Genomic DNA, 16,650 nt, shown 5'->3' with positions numbered 1-16,650 from the left:
GCCGTCTCTGAAAGTAGCTAAGAAGCAATGGGGCAATGACCACAGTATTTTACAATTGCTTTCATACAACGGTGTTTCCCCCAAAAATAAGACAGGGTCTTATTTTCTTTTGACTCCCCCAAAATAAGTGCTTGGACTTATTTTCAGGGAGGTCTTATTATTTTTGAGGTGCAGGAGGCGGCAAACATAGCTGCTGCTGTGTTGCAATATTTTCGGGAAGGGGTTATTTTCGGGGGAAAGCTTATTTTAGCACAGTGATCAAAAGCCCGATTGGGTTTATAATCCAGGGAGGTCTTATTTTCAGGGGAAAAGGGAAAGAAATTCCAAGACACCAGAAGATATCAAGGTCGATGTTTCCAGCAAGAGGGCATCGCTTACTATGCAGGTGAAGAGGAAAACAACAACAAATCTGTCTTTTCTATTTTTGCTCTGGAGACCCGGTCCAGCTGATTGACTTTTGAAGTGCATTGTCTCAATATGTGGAGACCACTGGAACATGGTGTGGACATGTAAGAGCTGTTCTCTTCATGTTCCTGGTGGTAGATGGTGGAAGATGGATTTCTGCCTTACCTGTACTAATTTTAGATTCTTGTAGTCTCTTCAAACATTCATCTTTATACTCAAGCCATTTAGCTTTGGTTAGCTCAAAATTTCCTTTGACCTGTAAGTAAAGAAAACACATTTAGCCTCTGACAGGATCCTGCCAATTGCTTGTTAAATGAAGTTTTGAGTACCCACAACCACAACCTTCAGTTGTCCACTCCGCTACTGTGAAAAGGTTTACCCTTGCAACCTTTTAACAATGAAGTAAGCAGGACGTGTTAATTGCCAGCTGGTGAATTTTTGACACATACTGTAAGCTTTTCATATCCCATTAAATTCTATGGCAGTTTAGCAAAATGGCTGACTTTTAACATCTGACATGAAGCAGAATGTTACAATGTGACAGTTTGAGACAGCTAAAGTAGAGAGGCTAAGCTTAAATGGGCCAGTGTCCTCAGTATGTGGACACTTCAAGCATGCCTCTCTTTGCTGTCTGATGCAATTTGAGATGACACATTGTCAATAACATTGGTCAGGCAGCTCACGAGATTAAACTTCTGTGGCTCCCTCTGTATTTGTTTGCTCTTTGATACACCACCGATGTCATTTCATTCCAACCTTTCTTCAAGGGACTTGTTGCGCACCGTCAATGAGAACTGGGGTGACAAACTTATTTCTTGTTTTATTCTGTGGTGAACTGGATGTTTTTGAGAAGCTCACAAGCAGGACTTGAAAGCACACTTCCTGCCCAGAAAATAGAACTTACATAGACAAGTGGTTTCTGAAACCAGTCGAGAACATTGTGCACATTTGTCAATTATTTTATAGGTACTGCTTACTTAACTATGGTTTTGGACAATATTTCTGATGCTAAGTGAAGTGGTTGTAAAGCAATGTGTCATGGTGACCACACTGCTTATTACAGCAGACCTAGCAGTTCCATTTCCCATCATTAGTTGAATCTCACACAGTCGTGCATCCCACAGTCATGTGATCACTGTTTGTGACCTCCCACAGGCTTCCCCTTTGACTTTGTTTGTAAGAAACTGGCAGTGAAGATCACAAGTGCCAATCACATGACTCCAGGATGCTGCAACATGATAATTGCAAGCTGGTTACTGAATACCTGAATCACAATCATACGACCATAGGGACACTGACAGTCACAACTCAGAGGGCCAGCCACAAGTGCCTCTCATTAAGTGCTATTGCAACTATGAAGAGTTGTGGAATGAATGGATATTAAATTAGGATTGCCTGCACGATCAAATTCCAGTCTGGTCATCTAGAGGGGGCCTGTTGATATTTCCCTTCCTTAGTAAAGTCTGCACTGTGAGGCTGAGAAGACAAACCTTTGCTGCAACAGTCCCTGAAGAATGTGCAGCTGCTGCAGTTTCAGAAACAGGTTAAAATAGTCTTAATTCCAAATGTACTTTCAGACCCTACCAATTGACTCTAGGGGGCCACCTTGCAGTTTAATAATTTTTTATTTATTTTGATGTTCTGATTTATTGGTTTATTTATGTAGGCTTTCTTTTTGCTGATGTTGTATGCCTCCTAGAATCCTTTCAGAGACAAATAGGCTATAATTACTAAACAAAGAATAACTAAAATATACTCTACTACTTGTATAAGACGATTCCAATATGATAACATGACTCCATGGCAGTGGTGGTTCCGGATCCTGGTACAACTGGTATGGTGCAACGGGGCCGGGCGTCCACCACATGCACTCATGCAATATGCATGCGCACAGCGTGCGCATGCAACTTACCACCTGCGATGCTCTGCGACAGCTCCGTGACGCTCCAGTTGCTTGGTGGAGAGTCGCGCAGGTGCTGTACACTCTGTGCGCATGTGCAGAAGCCTTGATCGGCTCTAATACAGGTAAGGAGCGCGGGCAGGTGGGCCCTCCGGAGCACCATACCAGAACGGTACCTGGTGCTCCCAGCAGGCACCGGTACACACGTACTAGGGAGTACCGGTCGTATTCCACCACTTCTCCATGGGGACAAAATAAACCAGAAATTAGACTGGGAATTTTACCTAAACCACAACATACTACAGCAAAACTATACAGGTAGTTCAAATATAGACAGCAAAAACATCTTCAATATTACAATGGTTTGTGGCCCTCCAAAGCTCAATCCTTCCCATCAAAATCTTATTTCTTAGCATTTAATTCCTTTTGTTGGGTTTTCTTGGGTATCAAACGAGCAGCATTGACACTGAGTTCATGAAAGATAAACAAAACAAAGATAAACAAAGATCAGCACTGCAAAACTACAGCTAATGTATGATTTGAGTACTTTCACTTGATTGCTAAATCCTGAAGTTATATTGCGAATAGCCTGTCCATGCCTATTGGCTTCTATGGGCTTCCTTGTAATTGTTGTTTATGGTGGTTTGAAATGGCAAAAGTGCTTCTCTTTTCCAACGTCTTGTACATTGAAAGTAGTTGAATAAATAATATATTAACAAAGGAAAGAAATATAATTGATGTATGTTCAAGAGGAGAAGTCAGAATTAAATTTACTAACATCTTACCAAACACTGAACTTTTAGATAAAAACCATCAAGCTCAGAAATTTTGGGTAAGTAATTTTCCTTTCTAAACTGCTTAATTTAAATGTTACTTTCTCATATCAAGCAAATGTTAAAAGTTGACGAAAATTATTCCTAAAAAATTATTTTACTTTTTCAATTGCTTTACTTTTGCTGGAAAATAACAGTTTTGAATGATTTTTTAAAAAAATGATTACATTGTTATAATCATTATGTATTTACATAAAATCCTAATTTGTATATATAATTTGATACATTACAATTTATATAACTAAATAAATAACATTTAAAGTTACCCAGCAAACACAGTTATAAATTTGCATTAAAAGTTAATAGATCTTTAATGTTTAACTTTTAACTTAAACATCCTATTTAGTTTTTCTTTTCCTCCATTGCATAAAAAAAGTAAGTCTGTATAAAATTCAACAGTAAAGTAACAAGTAAGAAATGTATTGGAGACTAGCACCTGGTAAAACCGAGATGAAGTTCTTGGAAAACATATTTAGATGCTGTGATGGGTCCATAGCTACAAAGATCAGAATAGTGCAAACCATAGTAGTCCCTACGACACTATGGAAGGGAAAGCTGGACTTTGAAGAAGCAAGATAGGAAGAGTATTGATGCCTTTGAACTTGATTTGGGTAGACATCCAGGAAACAAACAAATGGATCATCAAAAACAATCAACCCAAAGTTTCTCACTCAAGGCACAAATAACCAGGCTTAAATTATCCTACTTTGGACACATTATGTCAGGAGGCCTACCTCTCCGGAAAAGGCACCAATACTGAGAAAGGAAGAAGGGAAGAGAAAAAGAAGATGCCTAGCAGCAAGTTGGTGGATTCAGTTATCCTGGCAATAATGCACTCTTGGAAGATCTTAAAGACCAAATTAAAGGCATATCAACAGGGAGAAAATGTATGAATGTAGGATTTGGCACAGACTTGATAGCAGTCATCATATGAAGCATAGATATAGATAAACTACATAAACAGAGATATAGCATGTCTATGATATTCAAATTTCATTGAGATAATAAGGAAAAGGCTCCTTAGAATGGCAATAATTTAAAAAGTTCAGGAAACACTGAACTAAGGTAATATGAATGCTCTCCTGGGCAGTGAATGAAAGGATATATATTTAAACAGGTATCAATTTCAGAAGATTAAACACATAAAGGTTCTGTGTAGAGAACACCAGATTAAAAATGTATTTGTGTCTAAAAGCTAAAGACATCTAGAAAAACAGTTATAACAAACCCACCCACCCCCAACATTGGCATATCCAGGATGAGAATCTATTATATATGACTTAACTCTGAAAAGTCAACGTGAATATCAATGGATATAAGATATACAAACGGAGGCCCTTATTTTAAAACAGAATGAAGCGTAACATCAAACAGATTGATTTAAGGGACCATACTTATTTTTGATACTTCACTGTTTGTGCTGTTGACATGGAAAATGATTAAATCATGGTGTGACATAAATATAGCAGGCCCTCTTAATAGAAAGAATGGAAACTGGTTATTTATAACATAACATGCAATCTGTGGTTTGTGACAATAGCGGTTTTACAGATGTGATGAGTGATGCTTTTAGTCAAACTTCTCCATCTGTGTCGTTTGCTGTTTGAGTCTGCCTGCTATAACCCTTGGTTTTAAACAATGGTATATGGGCTAAATGGTCACTATTTGGATTACAGACTCATGTCTCAGATGTAACCTGGTAAGGAAATACATTTTAGTAAAAAGTTAATTAAGACATATCTTCGTTCCAGTGTAATAAATTGATTTAACACTCATGGCTTTCTCCTAAGATATTTTACTGAGAAAAAATGAAACATCTGGTTAAAGATCAATATCTACTTCAGACAACTACTATGCTGTGTTAAATAGGTAAGAATCCTTCAGATAGCATAGTGTGAGCAGCTAAAATACTAGAGTAGGAGAAGGAAAAATTGGAGTCCTCTCTTAGCCCCTGGAGCCAGCTAAATAGCCTTAAGCCAATCCCACTCAGCCTAATAAACATCAAGCTCTGTGACAAAAACTGTGGCAACACCAATTTCTTGTTGCATCCTGCATCAATAGCTTCTCTGCATGAACTAGGCGGATGCAGTACCAAACAGCTTCATACCAACTGGGACAAACACTAAGGACAACATTATAGAGAAGGAGTCTTCCATAAAACAAACAAACAAACTTGTGGATCAGACCAAAGTCAAATCTAGTCAAAAAAATATTTTTCAGAATGGTCAACTACATGCCTCTGGTATACCTAAATATAAGAGATGGAGACCCCTAATTTCCCCCCCTGAAAAAAGGTATTTGATGGCTGGTTGCCCACAACTAAGTGATACTAAATTTCAACACTATCAGCCATTGATAGAACTGTCTTCCATGAATTTAACCAACCTCCTTTTAAAATCATTCATGTATTATAAGTAGCAATCACCATGTGTGGTGATAATTATTTCCACAAATTCATTATGTGCTATGTGAAGAAATACTTTCTTCTGACAGTTCTAAATTTCATTCCAATCAGGTTTTTTGGGAGGACCTTTGGCCCACTTTGAGACGCAGAGAAAAGTTTTCTGCGTGCTTCCTCTATGCCTCGAGTGATTTTCTACATCTTGATCATATTTCTCAGTCACCATTACATTTCAAAAGTATTCCATGTTTGTCCCTTTTCTCATAAAGAAGGTATTTGAGCCCCTAGGTAGTTTTCCAGTTTTATTATATCCAAATGTAGATGAGAGAGAGAGACACAGAGAGAGAGAGAGAGACAGACAGACAGACAGACATCTACATTTGGATATAATGAAGCTGGAAAACTGGAAAAAGAGAAAGATAAGAGAGAGGGGCAGCATTGCAGTGTTAGCTATTTAATTTTTATTGGCTTTCCTAATGATCTCCAGCACAGAATTTGCTTTGTTTTTAAAATTACAGTTGCTGCACATTGCGATGAGTCCAAGAGCTTCTTGATTTGTTACAGTCATCTCTGATCTCGGGACCATATATGTGGAATAGGATATTTTTTACTTTGGTGTGCATTACTTTAAATCTGAATTGAATTTGCCATTTGACTACTCAACTAAATTCACGCAGTTTGAAGAAACTCTTCTAGAGCACCTCACAATTTTATCTTGTTTTTACCATCCATCTGAATAATTGGGTGTCATATACAAACTTAGCCTGCTCACTGCTTAAATTGAGATAATTTATGAGTAAATGTAAAAGGAGCAGCCCAGTTTTCTGACAGACTTCACTTTTTATTTCCTTTTATTAAGAAAACTGACCATTTACAAGCAGACCATTGGGGAATGTCCCAAACTGACCATTTTGAGTAGATGTCAAAATCTGCAAGTTGGCAGGAAAATATCAACATTTAAGCTTCTTGTCAATATGGCACTTTTCTGTTAATTAAGATTTCTTCTTCATCAGGTTCTGGATTACACTGCTATTTATTTTAACAGATGGTTGTAGGCATTTGTAATGTTATTTAAATAGTATCATTAAAAGTTAATGAAATTAGAATAAAAACTAAATATGACATCAATCCTGCATAAAAATACACAACTCCAAAAATGTAAAGTACTATAAAGTGTGCTGTAGGGACATAAAATGGAATATTTCAAAGCTTGGAAGAACAGAACAGCTTTGATGTGTCATTAAAAACAGGCATATTCATCAATTTGATTTCATACATCATTGGAATTACTTCACAATATCAATATAGAAGCTAGAATTATCTACAGATTTGTCCATACTATATTAACCAAAAATGGAAGATTGGTTGCTTCTTGACAGGGGCCCAAGTTTTCAAGTCAGCCTTTGGAACAGAAGCCAAAGCTTCTAAGCTGTCTTTAGTGTCTGCCCATACAGAAAATCATCCCAGGGAAGAGCCATTTGTCACTTGGCTGAGTTTATGCCCTTGCCATTGCGTGAATTGTTAGCACCTTGGCCAAAATCCCATATGCTGCCAAGAAATATGAGCAAATGCCTGCCTTTGCTTCAGCGAGACAGAAATCTCTGTTCATGAACTGGCTATGAGATTCTTCATGAATATTACTGTTCTTTGGGAGGACAGATACTGAAGCTCAAGCTCAAATACTTTGGCCACCAAATGAGAAGAAAGGGATAATTGGAAAAGACCCTAAGGTTGGGAGAGATTGAAGGCAAAAGGAGAAGGGGATGGCAGAGGATGAGATGGTTAGATGAATGAATTAATTCAATGGACAAGAATTTCAGCAAACTCCAGGACACAGTGGAAGACAGAAAAGCCTGGAGTGCTATGGTCTGTGGGATCATGAAGAGTTGGACATGACTCAATTACAATGACAATTCAAATCTCTTTCCAATCTTTCCCCATGCAAACATTCTCCAAGCTTGCTATCATGAACTTCTAAACCCTTTGCTATCATGAACATCTAATCCCATTGACTGTTTCTAGCTTTGCTGCTATTTATGTTCATTTTTCTGACATCCCATCTGAGACAGATGAAGGAGGCAGAAACATGTCTCCAGTCAAAGAAGGATTGCAGTCTCTTCTGCATCTATTCTGGCAACTTATCAATCTAACTTATTATTTGTTGAAGATGATAAATGGGGTCAGTCCACAGGATGGGTCCAATGTTCATAGACAGCAGTTATGGCTATGGTACACAATTATTTACATGAGCCATGAGAAAGGAATCCTCCTCTGAAGGCTGGAGTCACTTAGGTCCTTCCTACTCTTTCCGTTTGTCCTTCCCAATGTAAGCAATTAGAGTTTTGTTGGTCAATGAACCTTATCTTAGGGGAATGGGTGTTATGCATTTGCATTGCTCTGTGTGTGTGTCTGTGTGTGTTTTAAAAAAAGTGCACTTAACTTAAGGCACAACTTGGCTTTAAAATAAACAGTGGGGACCTTGAAAGGAAAACAAAAAGTGCTGTTAGTCATGGACCTCAGCTTATTTGCACATGCTATGTCATGTCCATCAGTCATTTGTAGTTTTTTTCCCCTTCACCAATGGCTTTTGATTTATTTTTCAAAATGTAACAGTGGTAGTTTCCGTTCTGAGCAGAAAACCAGCTTAGAAGTGTGGAGTTTTAGCTCTTTTCTCTGATGGCGAGCTTGCTCAAAGTATTCCTCACATCCTGCCCTCAGTTGCTTTTCCATTATGGGGAGAAATGTGCAGGGACCCTTTGAAACAGTCTCCTGGTAAATTAATTTACTTGTTTTTAGTCGAGGAAAAAAATTTAAATGACTGAAGCTAATATCTTTAAGAGGCTCTATTTATACAGCCCAATGAAACAGAAGACACCATCATTATGTAGCCCAAGATGTTATTCAAGTCTAATCTGCATGGTTGGTTTATGATTCAGTCTCAGCAAACTGAGTTAATTCCATAAGCTATGGTCAACTATGGCTATGTTAAGTCAGCCACCACGTTGCTGAATTTGCCTCTTGTTCCCCGAGGATGGGGATGGAGGACAGGGAGAGAAAAGTGTGACAATCTCATCTCCCAGCTCAGACACAAACCGAAAGTTATAGGAGAATTTCCAGATTGCCTTCTGGAACAATATGCCATGTTTGACTTAAGATTGTTTCTGTACTACACAAACAAAGGCCATCGGAACGGCAAACAAAAATATCAAGAAAAGTAAACTTTTCAACTTTCCTAAGATTAATAGATGCAACTGAGTAAAACAATTAGATAGAATAACCATACAGGTTTCCTTCCTCTCTTTTCAAGATTCCTCAACTTTGAACTTCATACAGAGACTTTTACCCCCATCCCACAGCCTACACTCATTAGACTTCACCAACTCAAGGTTATGGGCTAGTTATGAACCTTTTTACATGAATCCTTTCATGGGGCCACAGGCAACTGCTGGGAGCCTGTTGCTCCACTGAAAGGGGGAAAGACATAGTGTACAAACTTTTACAAATGTATACAAGTCTACCTTAATAACCCAAGCAATGCAGATTGAAAAGTTATGTTTGCCAGTAGCTATTCTATTCTGCCTCCATGCACCTTTCTTGGGCTATGTTCATCCGACATACAGACCTATGCATAATTGCACTATATTATGCTGAATCACCCAAGCTGTTTTTTAAACTTTAGCCAACCAGGTCATCACCTATTTCTGCCATCACATTTTTCTGTTTTCAGGGCTTCTCAAAGGGTGCATGTACAAAAAAAGGGGGTGGGGGTGGGGAGGGGTGGATCTTCACTTTCAACACCAATCTTGCAATCTTATAATGTTGATCCACTCACACATTCCTGATTCCTTTAATGCCTATTTAACTAGAATTCTTAGTGGATGTGCAAAGGGAAAACAGCTAGAATTCAGTGCATTCCAATGTGTCAAAATAAACAGTATTGCTAAGATACAATTAAACTTAGTCCTATCCCGTTTGCAATGGCTATAGCTGGACTAGTGCTGTTGGATGACAAATTCCCACTATTTAATTCCCAGTTAAATATAGATTACTGTTTTCCAGGCCTTTTATTCTACATCCTGAAATATAAAAGATAGAGCAAATACTTCCAATGGAGTGAGCCTCGTCTGGTCTCTGCTCTCTGAACTTCATTCATAACATATCATTCAGACTAGAGTTTGACCCAAAACACGTAAGAATTAGATGAGCTTGTGCAGGTATTGATCACAGGTCTGGATGGGAATCAATAAATAATGACTAAATGAGATAGCACGATCACTAGATTCCCAGGAGCTAAAGAGCTACTATGATGCAGAGGTTAAGACATTGGCCTAAGTCTGGATCAGGGAAACCCAGATGCTTGCCCACACTTAATCATGAAAACATAGTTTGGATAGTTTAGACTTTGGATTCAGGCTTTATAGTCTGATTGTTTTTGTGGAACTAAAATAAAGAAAGATCCCCATGTAAGGCATTTTGAGTGCCTAGAAATAAAGTAGAATATAAATAAAACCATACAACTGCTGACAGTAATACTGTTTTTTTTAAAAGAGCAGCAACAAGGCTAGAAAGATTCCTTTATTCATTTTTATCACTGGAATTTTGGGTAGCTCAAAATTGCTCAAACAGATTGAGCTGATCTTTTGTTTGTTCCAACCGTTCTTGAAAAGTCAATTAATTAGAACATTGCAATGTACTTGATGGAGCATTTTCCTTGAAGGTAACCAGGAAGCTATAATAAGCAGATTGAGATGACTAAATTATTGAGCTGTTATGTTACTCATAAAAGTAGCCCAACTTTTTCTAGGTTCACATGAGCCTGCTGGTGCTGGCACTGCTTTAAGAATTGCCTTGGGTTTAATAAACCAGACTGTTTTCACAAAGACCAGAAAGATGCTATGTGTTCCAAGCACGTCTTCCAAATTATTTTCAAACTACATACAATATTATAAATATTAGTCTGAAACAGCGTATAGATATATTATAAGTTTATAAGGACTTCTGGAGTCTCCCAAAATGTTTTTATTCCAATCTTCATTGTCTAGGGCATCCTTCAGAGATGGGAGCTTATAATCCCAGAATTCCTTGTCCGCATGTGGATTCTGGAAGCTTTAGTCCACATATCTGGAGATGGGGAGGTGAAAAGTAGTTGAAGAAGGCTATTCTAATCCCAACCTCACAGAGAAAACGAAGAGAGAATACACTAATGAAAAGCAACATGGAATGGAGGGAAGGGGTAACTTCATTATTCCACCTGTTGAAAACAATATGTTATATGGAACTACAAGAATTTTTTGATTACAGAGTCCTGTTTTTCATTGTCAGGCACTGGTGTTTTAGGTCCACAGAAATATTTTAATTTGGAAATTTAATCTGAAGGCAATTCAAATCAACTTTCTAAATTGAGCATCAGTCTCAAAAATCAGCTCAGCTCTAATGGTTTCAAATTGAGTTGAGCTCTTCAAGTCAAATGAAATCAAATGTGTCTGAATCGCTTTTGAATATTTTGGTTCTTTCTACACATAAACTAAGCTGATTGATTGAACCAATAATTCAAATGGGATTTTATATTATTTGAACATCCTTACTTATGTTCGAGCCCCACATTAAATCTGACGATTCCGTCTTTTTGGATCCTATACCATAAAATGGTTCTGTGAGGTTAACCATGTTTACTTTCCATTATTGTTCATTTAGCTTTGTATTGATTGATCTTACTCAGAAATCTATATACATGGATTACTCTATAAATAAATATCCTGCTGATTTGAAAGAGTTATGGTCTTGGGATAAAAGTTTGTTTCAAAAATAATTTTCTATTAATGGGAACATGAAAAGATAAATATCCTAATACTATCAGTAAATTCTTTGTGCAGCTGAGTCTTGGTATTTAGCTCCTACTAAAATAAAAAAGGAAATATTAGGTTTGAAGCTAGATTAAGAAATATATGCAGGATGGAGAATCTAGATTTTGCCTACAGCTCAGTCCCAGTTTTCAATATTATGTCTACACAATAGCACTGAATACAAAATGAATTCTTTTCTGAATAGGAAATGAGGCTTAGGAACAACAGTCCCAATCAAAGATGACAATCCGCCAAAAAAAGGGGGACTTTTGTTATCTTTTCGCAAAATGCATAAAGAACCCCATTTTTCAGGCTTTTTCTTGAAGTCTGAAATGACTTATTCAAATAGATTAAATAATCATCTATTGCTTGGCATGCATTGCAAAAATGTATCAATATGAGCATCAGTCTCAAAAATCAGCTCAGCTCAAATGGTTTCAAATTGAGTTGAGCTCTTCAAGGTATAGGCCTTCATCCCATGAGGTGTGCTATTAAGCCACTTTACTGCATAACTTGATCTGTGCTTTGTGTATCACAACACATAGGAACAAAGAAAGAATTGACTGGCAATAATGTCACAAGAGAACCGAAAAGCCTATAATAAAACAAGGCTATTGCTACTTGGTGATAGTAGCTGTTGCCAATATAGGCATGCCAACAATGAAGTATTGCTGTGTAAGGACATCTTGGTTCTTGCTAGCAGGGTGATGCCACAGATCAAACTGGGCTGGCATGGCAGCCACTGCTTGCCATACTTATGCTCACTTGTCAGGACAGAAATTCAGAGAACGGCATCAAATCATCCTCAAAAGATTGCCTTCCATTCAAACTGAGGTCTAATTCATGCTGTGTTTCAAGAAAGAAGGGACTTTTACAATAGCATCTTAAATACGTTTCTAAACATGAGGAAGATTTTGTACCATCCACACCGAAACCCTTTTTCTAGGCATAGATCTGACTGCGACTCAGGCTTTCAGATCAACTATCCATTCTAAGGGTGAAAAAGAAAACCTTTTTAGACATTTAAAAATTAAATCAGAACGTTAAATCTGAATAAGTCAACAACCATGGAGGTGGATCAAGTCTTTAAGTAAAAGCAAAGTTCTGGGGGGAAAAAGACAGATCTTTTATCTTTTTACTGGATAAAAAGAAGACCATGAATTCATCTGCATTGCATTTCAGAAAGTCTGAACAAATGGCTGGATTATAATGGACTCTGGGAAGGAATCTCTGCAAAGATTGTAGTAGTGAACCCGAAGTATAAAATGTTTGCATCCTAATTACTTATCTTTAGCAGTTATATGAAATATTTGCATGGGTGTTGTTGAAACAAGCAAAAGGGAAATGAGCAGGTAAATAACATTTGAGAAGCTGACCAGCTCAAATAAACGAACTGTTATGGAAAAACTGAATCATACTGACTCTGATTGCAATTGACAAGAAAAGCCACAGCCAATTTGCAAAAACATCAGGGGATTATCAGGCAAGCCATGCCCAATCATATAAAAGTAACCGTCTACAAATTTCATATCATCCCGTTAAAGAAGCACTACTTGTGACGATGTCCCACCAAGTGCAAATACTGGAAAATAAGCTCAGTGGAATGTTCATAGTTGAAATTGATCATTCTGAAAGTGACATATTTTCTTACCTCTCTGAATAGAAACAATATTGTGATTGCAAGGAATGATCCGAGACGCGTCCCGTAGCACTGGATCATGGCGAAGAGAAGGACGAATGTTCAGCTTAATCCAAAAAAAGATAAACTTCAAAAAGTGATCCCTTCAGCCTGCTTTGCTTGTGAGCGTTTTCAGACCTCTTCTTTTCTCAGTAAAAAAGAAAGAAAGAAATGTATATCACTATCGTATGGCACAGACTTTTCTCCCACTTGGAATATTTCCTGGTTCTTATAAAGGTAACAGATAGCAAAGTTGCTCCAACAACCTGCAGGCGTCGTAGCATTAGGCTTCCTTTGGCTTCTTCTCTGTTGAAAGAATGAAAGAAGGGAGGGAGAGGCCGGTGAGAGTTTACTGTAAACTTTAGAAGCACATTTATTTTTTGTTGTTTTCTCTTCTTGGCCAATGAGGGGTGAGAAAAGCATCAGACAGCACTCGGAGTTGGAGGTTTTGCTGGGGTGGCCTCTGATTTTTGTCACCCAAGAGGCTGTCTCTGAAAAAACAGTTGCTTAAAAGGTAGAAGAGTTCGTGAACAGGGGCAGGAGAGACAGAGAGAGAGACCGCCTCTTTCTGCAAGAATCTGACAGACCAAGGCTGGTCCTGGCCTCTTGCCAAGGCACAGGCAGCTGAGCAATGTTCTTTAACTCTGTCCCTGAGGTGGCTAGACAGGGACTTGAAATATGTCAGTAAAGGAAAGCAAGAGGAAATTATGGGCCATTTTTTACATCCCCTTGGGCTAAAGAAGTAGCAGGAGTGACCAACTTTAAGACTTATAGGTTTCAACTCCTAGAATTCCCCAGTCAGTCATTCTGGGAGTTGAAGTCCACAGGTCTTAAGGCTGGACACAGTGGTGAAATTCAATTATTTTCACTGCCGGTTCTGTGGGCATGGCTTGGTGGGTGTAGCTTGGTGAGCGTGGTAGGAGAAGGATACTGCAAAATTTCCATTCTCACCCCACTCTGGGGCTAGCCAGAGATGGCATTTGCCGGTTCTTTGAACTACTCAAAATTTCTGCTACTGGTTCTCCAGAACCTGTTGGATTTCACCCCTGGTTGACACCTGGAATAGAACATAGGACTACATTCTATTGACTTGTATGTGTAAAGTAAGGGTTTCCCCCCCTCTTCCATACCCTGGCAATATTTGCTTTTTGCACCCCACAGATTCTGTAAAGCAACAAATAAGGATTTTGGATCATAATAGTTCACACAATCTGAGCTGAATACTGCAATATGTATGGATGACTCTGTCAACAGAGGGCCATATCCATACATATTGTAGCATTGAATTCAGATTGTGTTAATCAACAGGATCCAAAATCTTTTGTGGACAGACAGACAAGCACCATGAAGTATAAGACAGGCCTTATCAAGTAATAGCACCTAGTAAAGTTTGGCTAATTGTAAAAACTAAGTTAATTTAACCCTGGTTAGGACTTGGAGGGCAGGCAACTTGAAATTAGAGACCTAATTAGAGATTAGGTCAAGAAAATATGCCAGAAAACAATGGTAAACCCTTCTATTACATAACCAAGGAAACTGAACAGATGAATTAACCAGAAACTTACCTTGACTTGAGAATATAGTAATTTTACAGCATTTCATTTAGACACAATTGTATACTGTCCCTTAATGCATAGCCCAGCCTCCAAATTCCTTACAGTACTTGGAGGACTACAAACCCTGTTGCAGACCAAAAGTGAAACACTTGATAAGGAAGCTCAGAGCTATACTTGTTATTATTTGTGAGGAGATTGAATCCAAGCACTCTGACCATAGAGAACATGATATTAATTTACCTCCAAGACATTCCAGAATTCATTGGAAGAAGCTTTAACATTTGCAGATCAAATGGATCTACATAACAGAATAACAGAGTTGGAAGGGACCTTGGACGTCTTCTAGTCCAACCCCTTGCTCAAGAGGAGACCCTATACATTTCAGACAAATGATTGTCCAGTCTCTTCTTAAAAGTCTCCAGTGATGGAGCACCAACAACCTCTGAGAGCTAGTCATTCCATCGGTTTATTGTTCTCACTTGGTATAGTGAAATCTGGCCTTATCTTTAGGTTTAGTGGGGGTGCAGAAGTGGAGGAAGTCCTGCAGAGAATTCAAGACCATTTATTAATTTCCCATATAACTGTGTAATGGTAAAGGTTCCCCTCGTACATATGTGCTAGTCATTCCTGACTCTAGGGGAGGTGCTCATCTCCGTTTCAAAGCTGAAGAACCAACGCTGTCTGAAGACCACTCCATGGTCATGTGGCCAGCATGACTAAATGCCGAAGACACATGGAATGCTGTTACCTTCCTACCAATGGTGGTTGCTATTTTACATGCTTTCGAACTGCTAGGTTGCAGAAGCTGGGACAAGTAACAGGAGCTTACTCCGTTACGCAACACTAGGGATTCGAACCTCCAAACTGCCGACCTTTCAGCAACAATATGTTGTATTTGTACTGATAAATAAATAAAGGGAGACTAGTATAGATCTATTTCGAGCTAATTAGCTCTCATCAGCTAGCCATACCCTTACTGGGATTTGAACCCGGGCTGTCTATATCTTAGGCAGGAGTCTTAGCCACTAAGCGACAGGCTCTCTTCCTTATCAGTTGAGCCAGGGAAATAGGTATGTATTTGTGTTACAACTATCTATCTATAAAGATAGATAGGTAGGTAGGTAGGTAGGTAGGTAGGTAGGTAGGTAGGTAGGTAGGTAGGTAGGTATAGGTATAGGTATAGGTATAGGTATAGGTATAGGTATAGGTATAGGTATAGGTATAGGTATAGGTATAGGTATAGGTATAGGTATAGGTATAGGTATACAATACAATACAATAGTAGAGTTGGAAGGGACCTTGGAGGCCTTCTAGTCCAACCCCCTGCCTAGGCAGGAAACCCTATACCGTTTCAGACAGATGGCTATCCAACATCTTCTTAAAGACTTCCAGTGTTGGGGCATTCACAACTTCTGGAGGCAAGCTATTCCTCTGATTAATTGTTCTAACTGTCAGGAAATTTCTCCTCAGTTCTAAGTTGCTTCTCTCCTTGATTAGTTTCCACCCATTGCTTCTTGTTCTACCCTCAGGTGCCTTGGAGAATAGTTTGACTCCCTCTTCTTTGTGGCAACCCCTGAGATATTGGAACACTGCTATCATGTCTCCCCTAGTCCTTCTTTCTCTTAAGCTAGACATACCCAGTTCCTGCAACCGTTCTTCATATGTTTTAGTCTCCAGTCCCCAAATCATCTTTGTTGCTCTTCTCTGCACTCTTTCTAGAGTCTCCACATCTTTTTTACATCGTGGCGACCAGAACTGAATGCAGTATTCCTATATATCTATAGATATACATATAGATATAGATATAGATATTATTTTTAATTTTCAAAACAGACACAACACAAAGAATCCTCCTTCTTTACATACTGTAGAAAGTGTATCAGTTGGTTACAAAAGACTTTCGTGCATCTCTTCCACAGTAATCAACCATAATTCATATTAACTCAAGTATTTTAACTCAGATATATTTATACATATTACCATCATCATACCTCCATTTTCATTTGACTATAATTGTTTAAACATCCTTCATCA

General features: G+C 38.4%; 1 protein-coding gene across 2 annotated transcripts in view; it reads right to left on the bottom strand.

Moving 5' to 3' along the window:
• The window catches only part of GLP2R (glucagon like peptide 2 receptor), a 36,836-nt gene extending 23,254 nt beyond the window's left edge, over positions 1 to 13,582 (bottom strand). Inside the window, exons 1-3 of one of the 2 annotated variants that reach the window (XM_081936450.1) lie at positions 13,327 to 13,582; positions 13,034 to 13,203; positions 571 to 661 (exon numbers count right to left, since the gene is read on the bottom strand). In XM_081936450.1, coding sequence (XP_081792576.1) covers positions 571 to 661; positions 13,034 to 13,102 — 160 coding nt within the window. In that variant the 5' untranslated portion in view covers positions 13,103 to 13,203; positions 13,327 to 13,582. Of the gene's footprint in view, positions 1 to 570; positions 662 to 13,033 lie in introns of both variants that reach the window. The other variant, XM_081936449.1, reaches the window with a different exon arrangement.
• Between the last annotated feature and the right edge of the window lie 3,068 nt (positions 13,583 to 16,650).

Source organism: Natrix helvetica (genome assembly GCF_964273705.1).
Source record: "Natrix helvetica genome assembly, chromosome: 1".
Classification (NCBI taxonomy): Eukaryota; Metazoa; Chordata; class Lepidosauria; order Squamata; family Natricidae; genus Natrix; species Natrix helvetica.
Note: the sequence above shows the minus strand (reverse complement) of the source record. Positions and strands in the feature narration are given on the sequence as shown.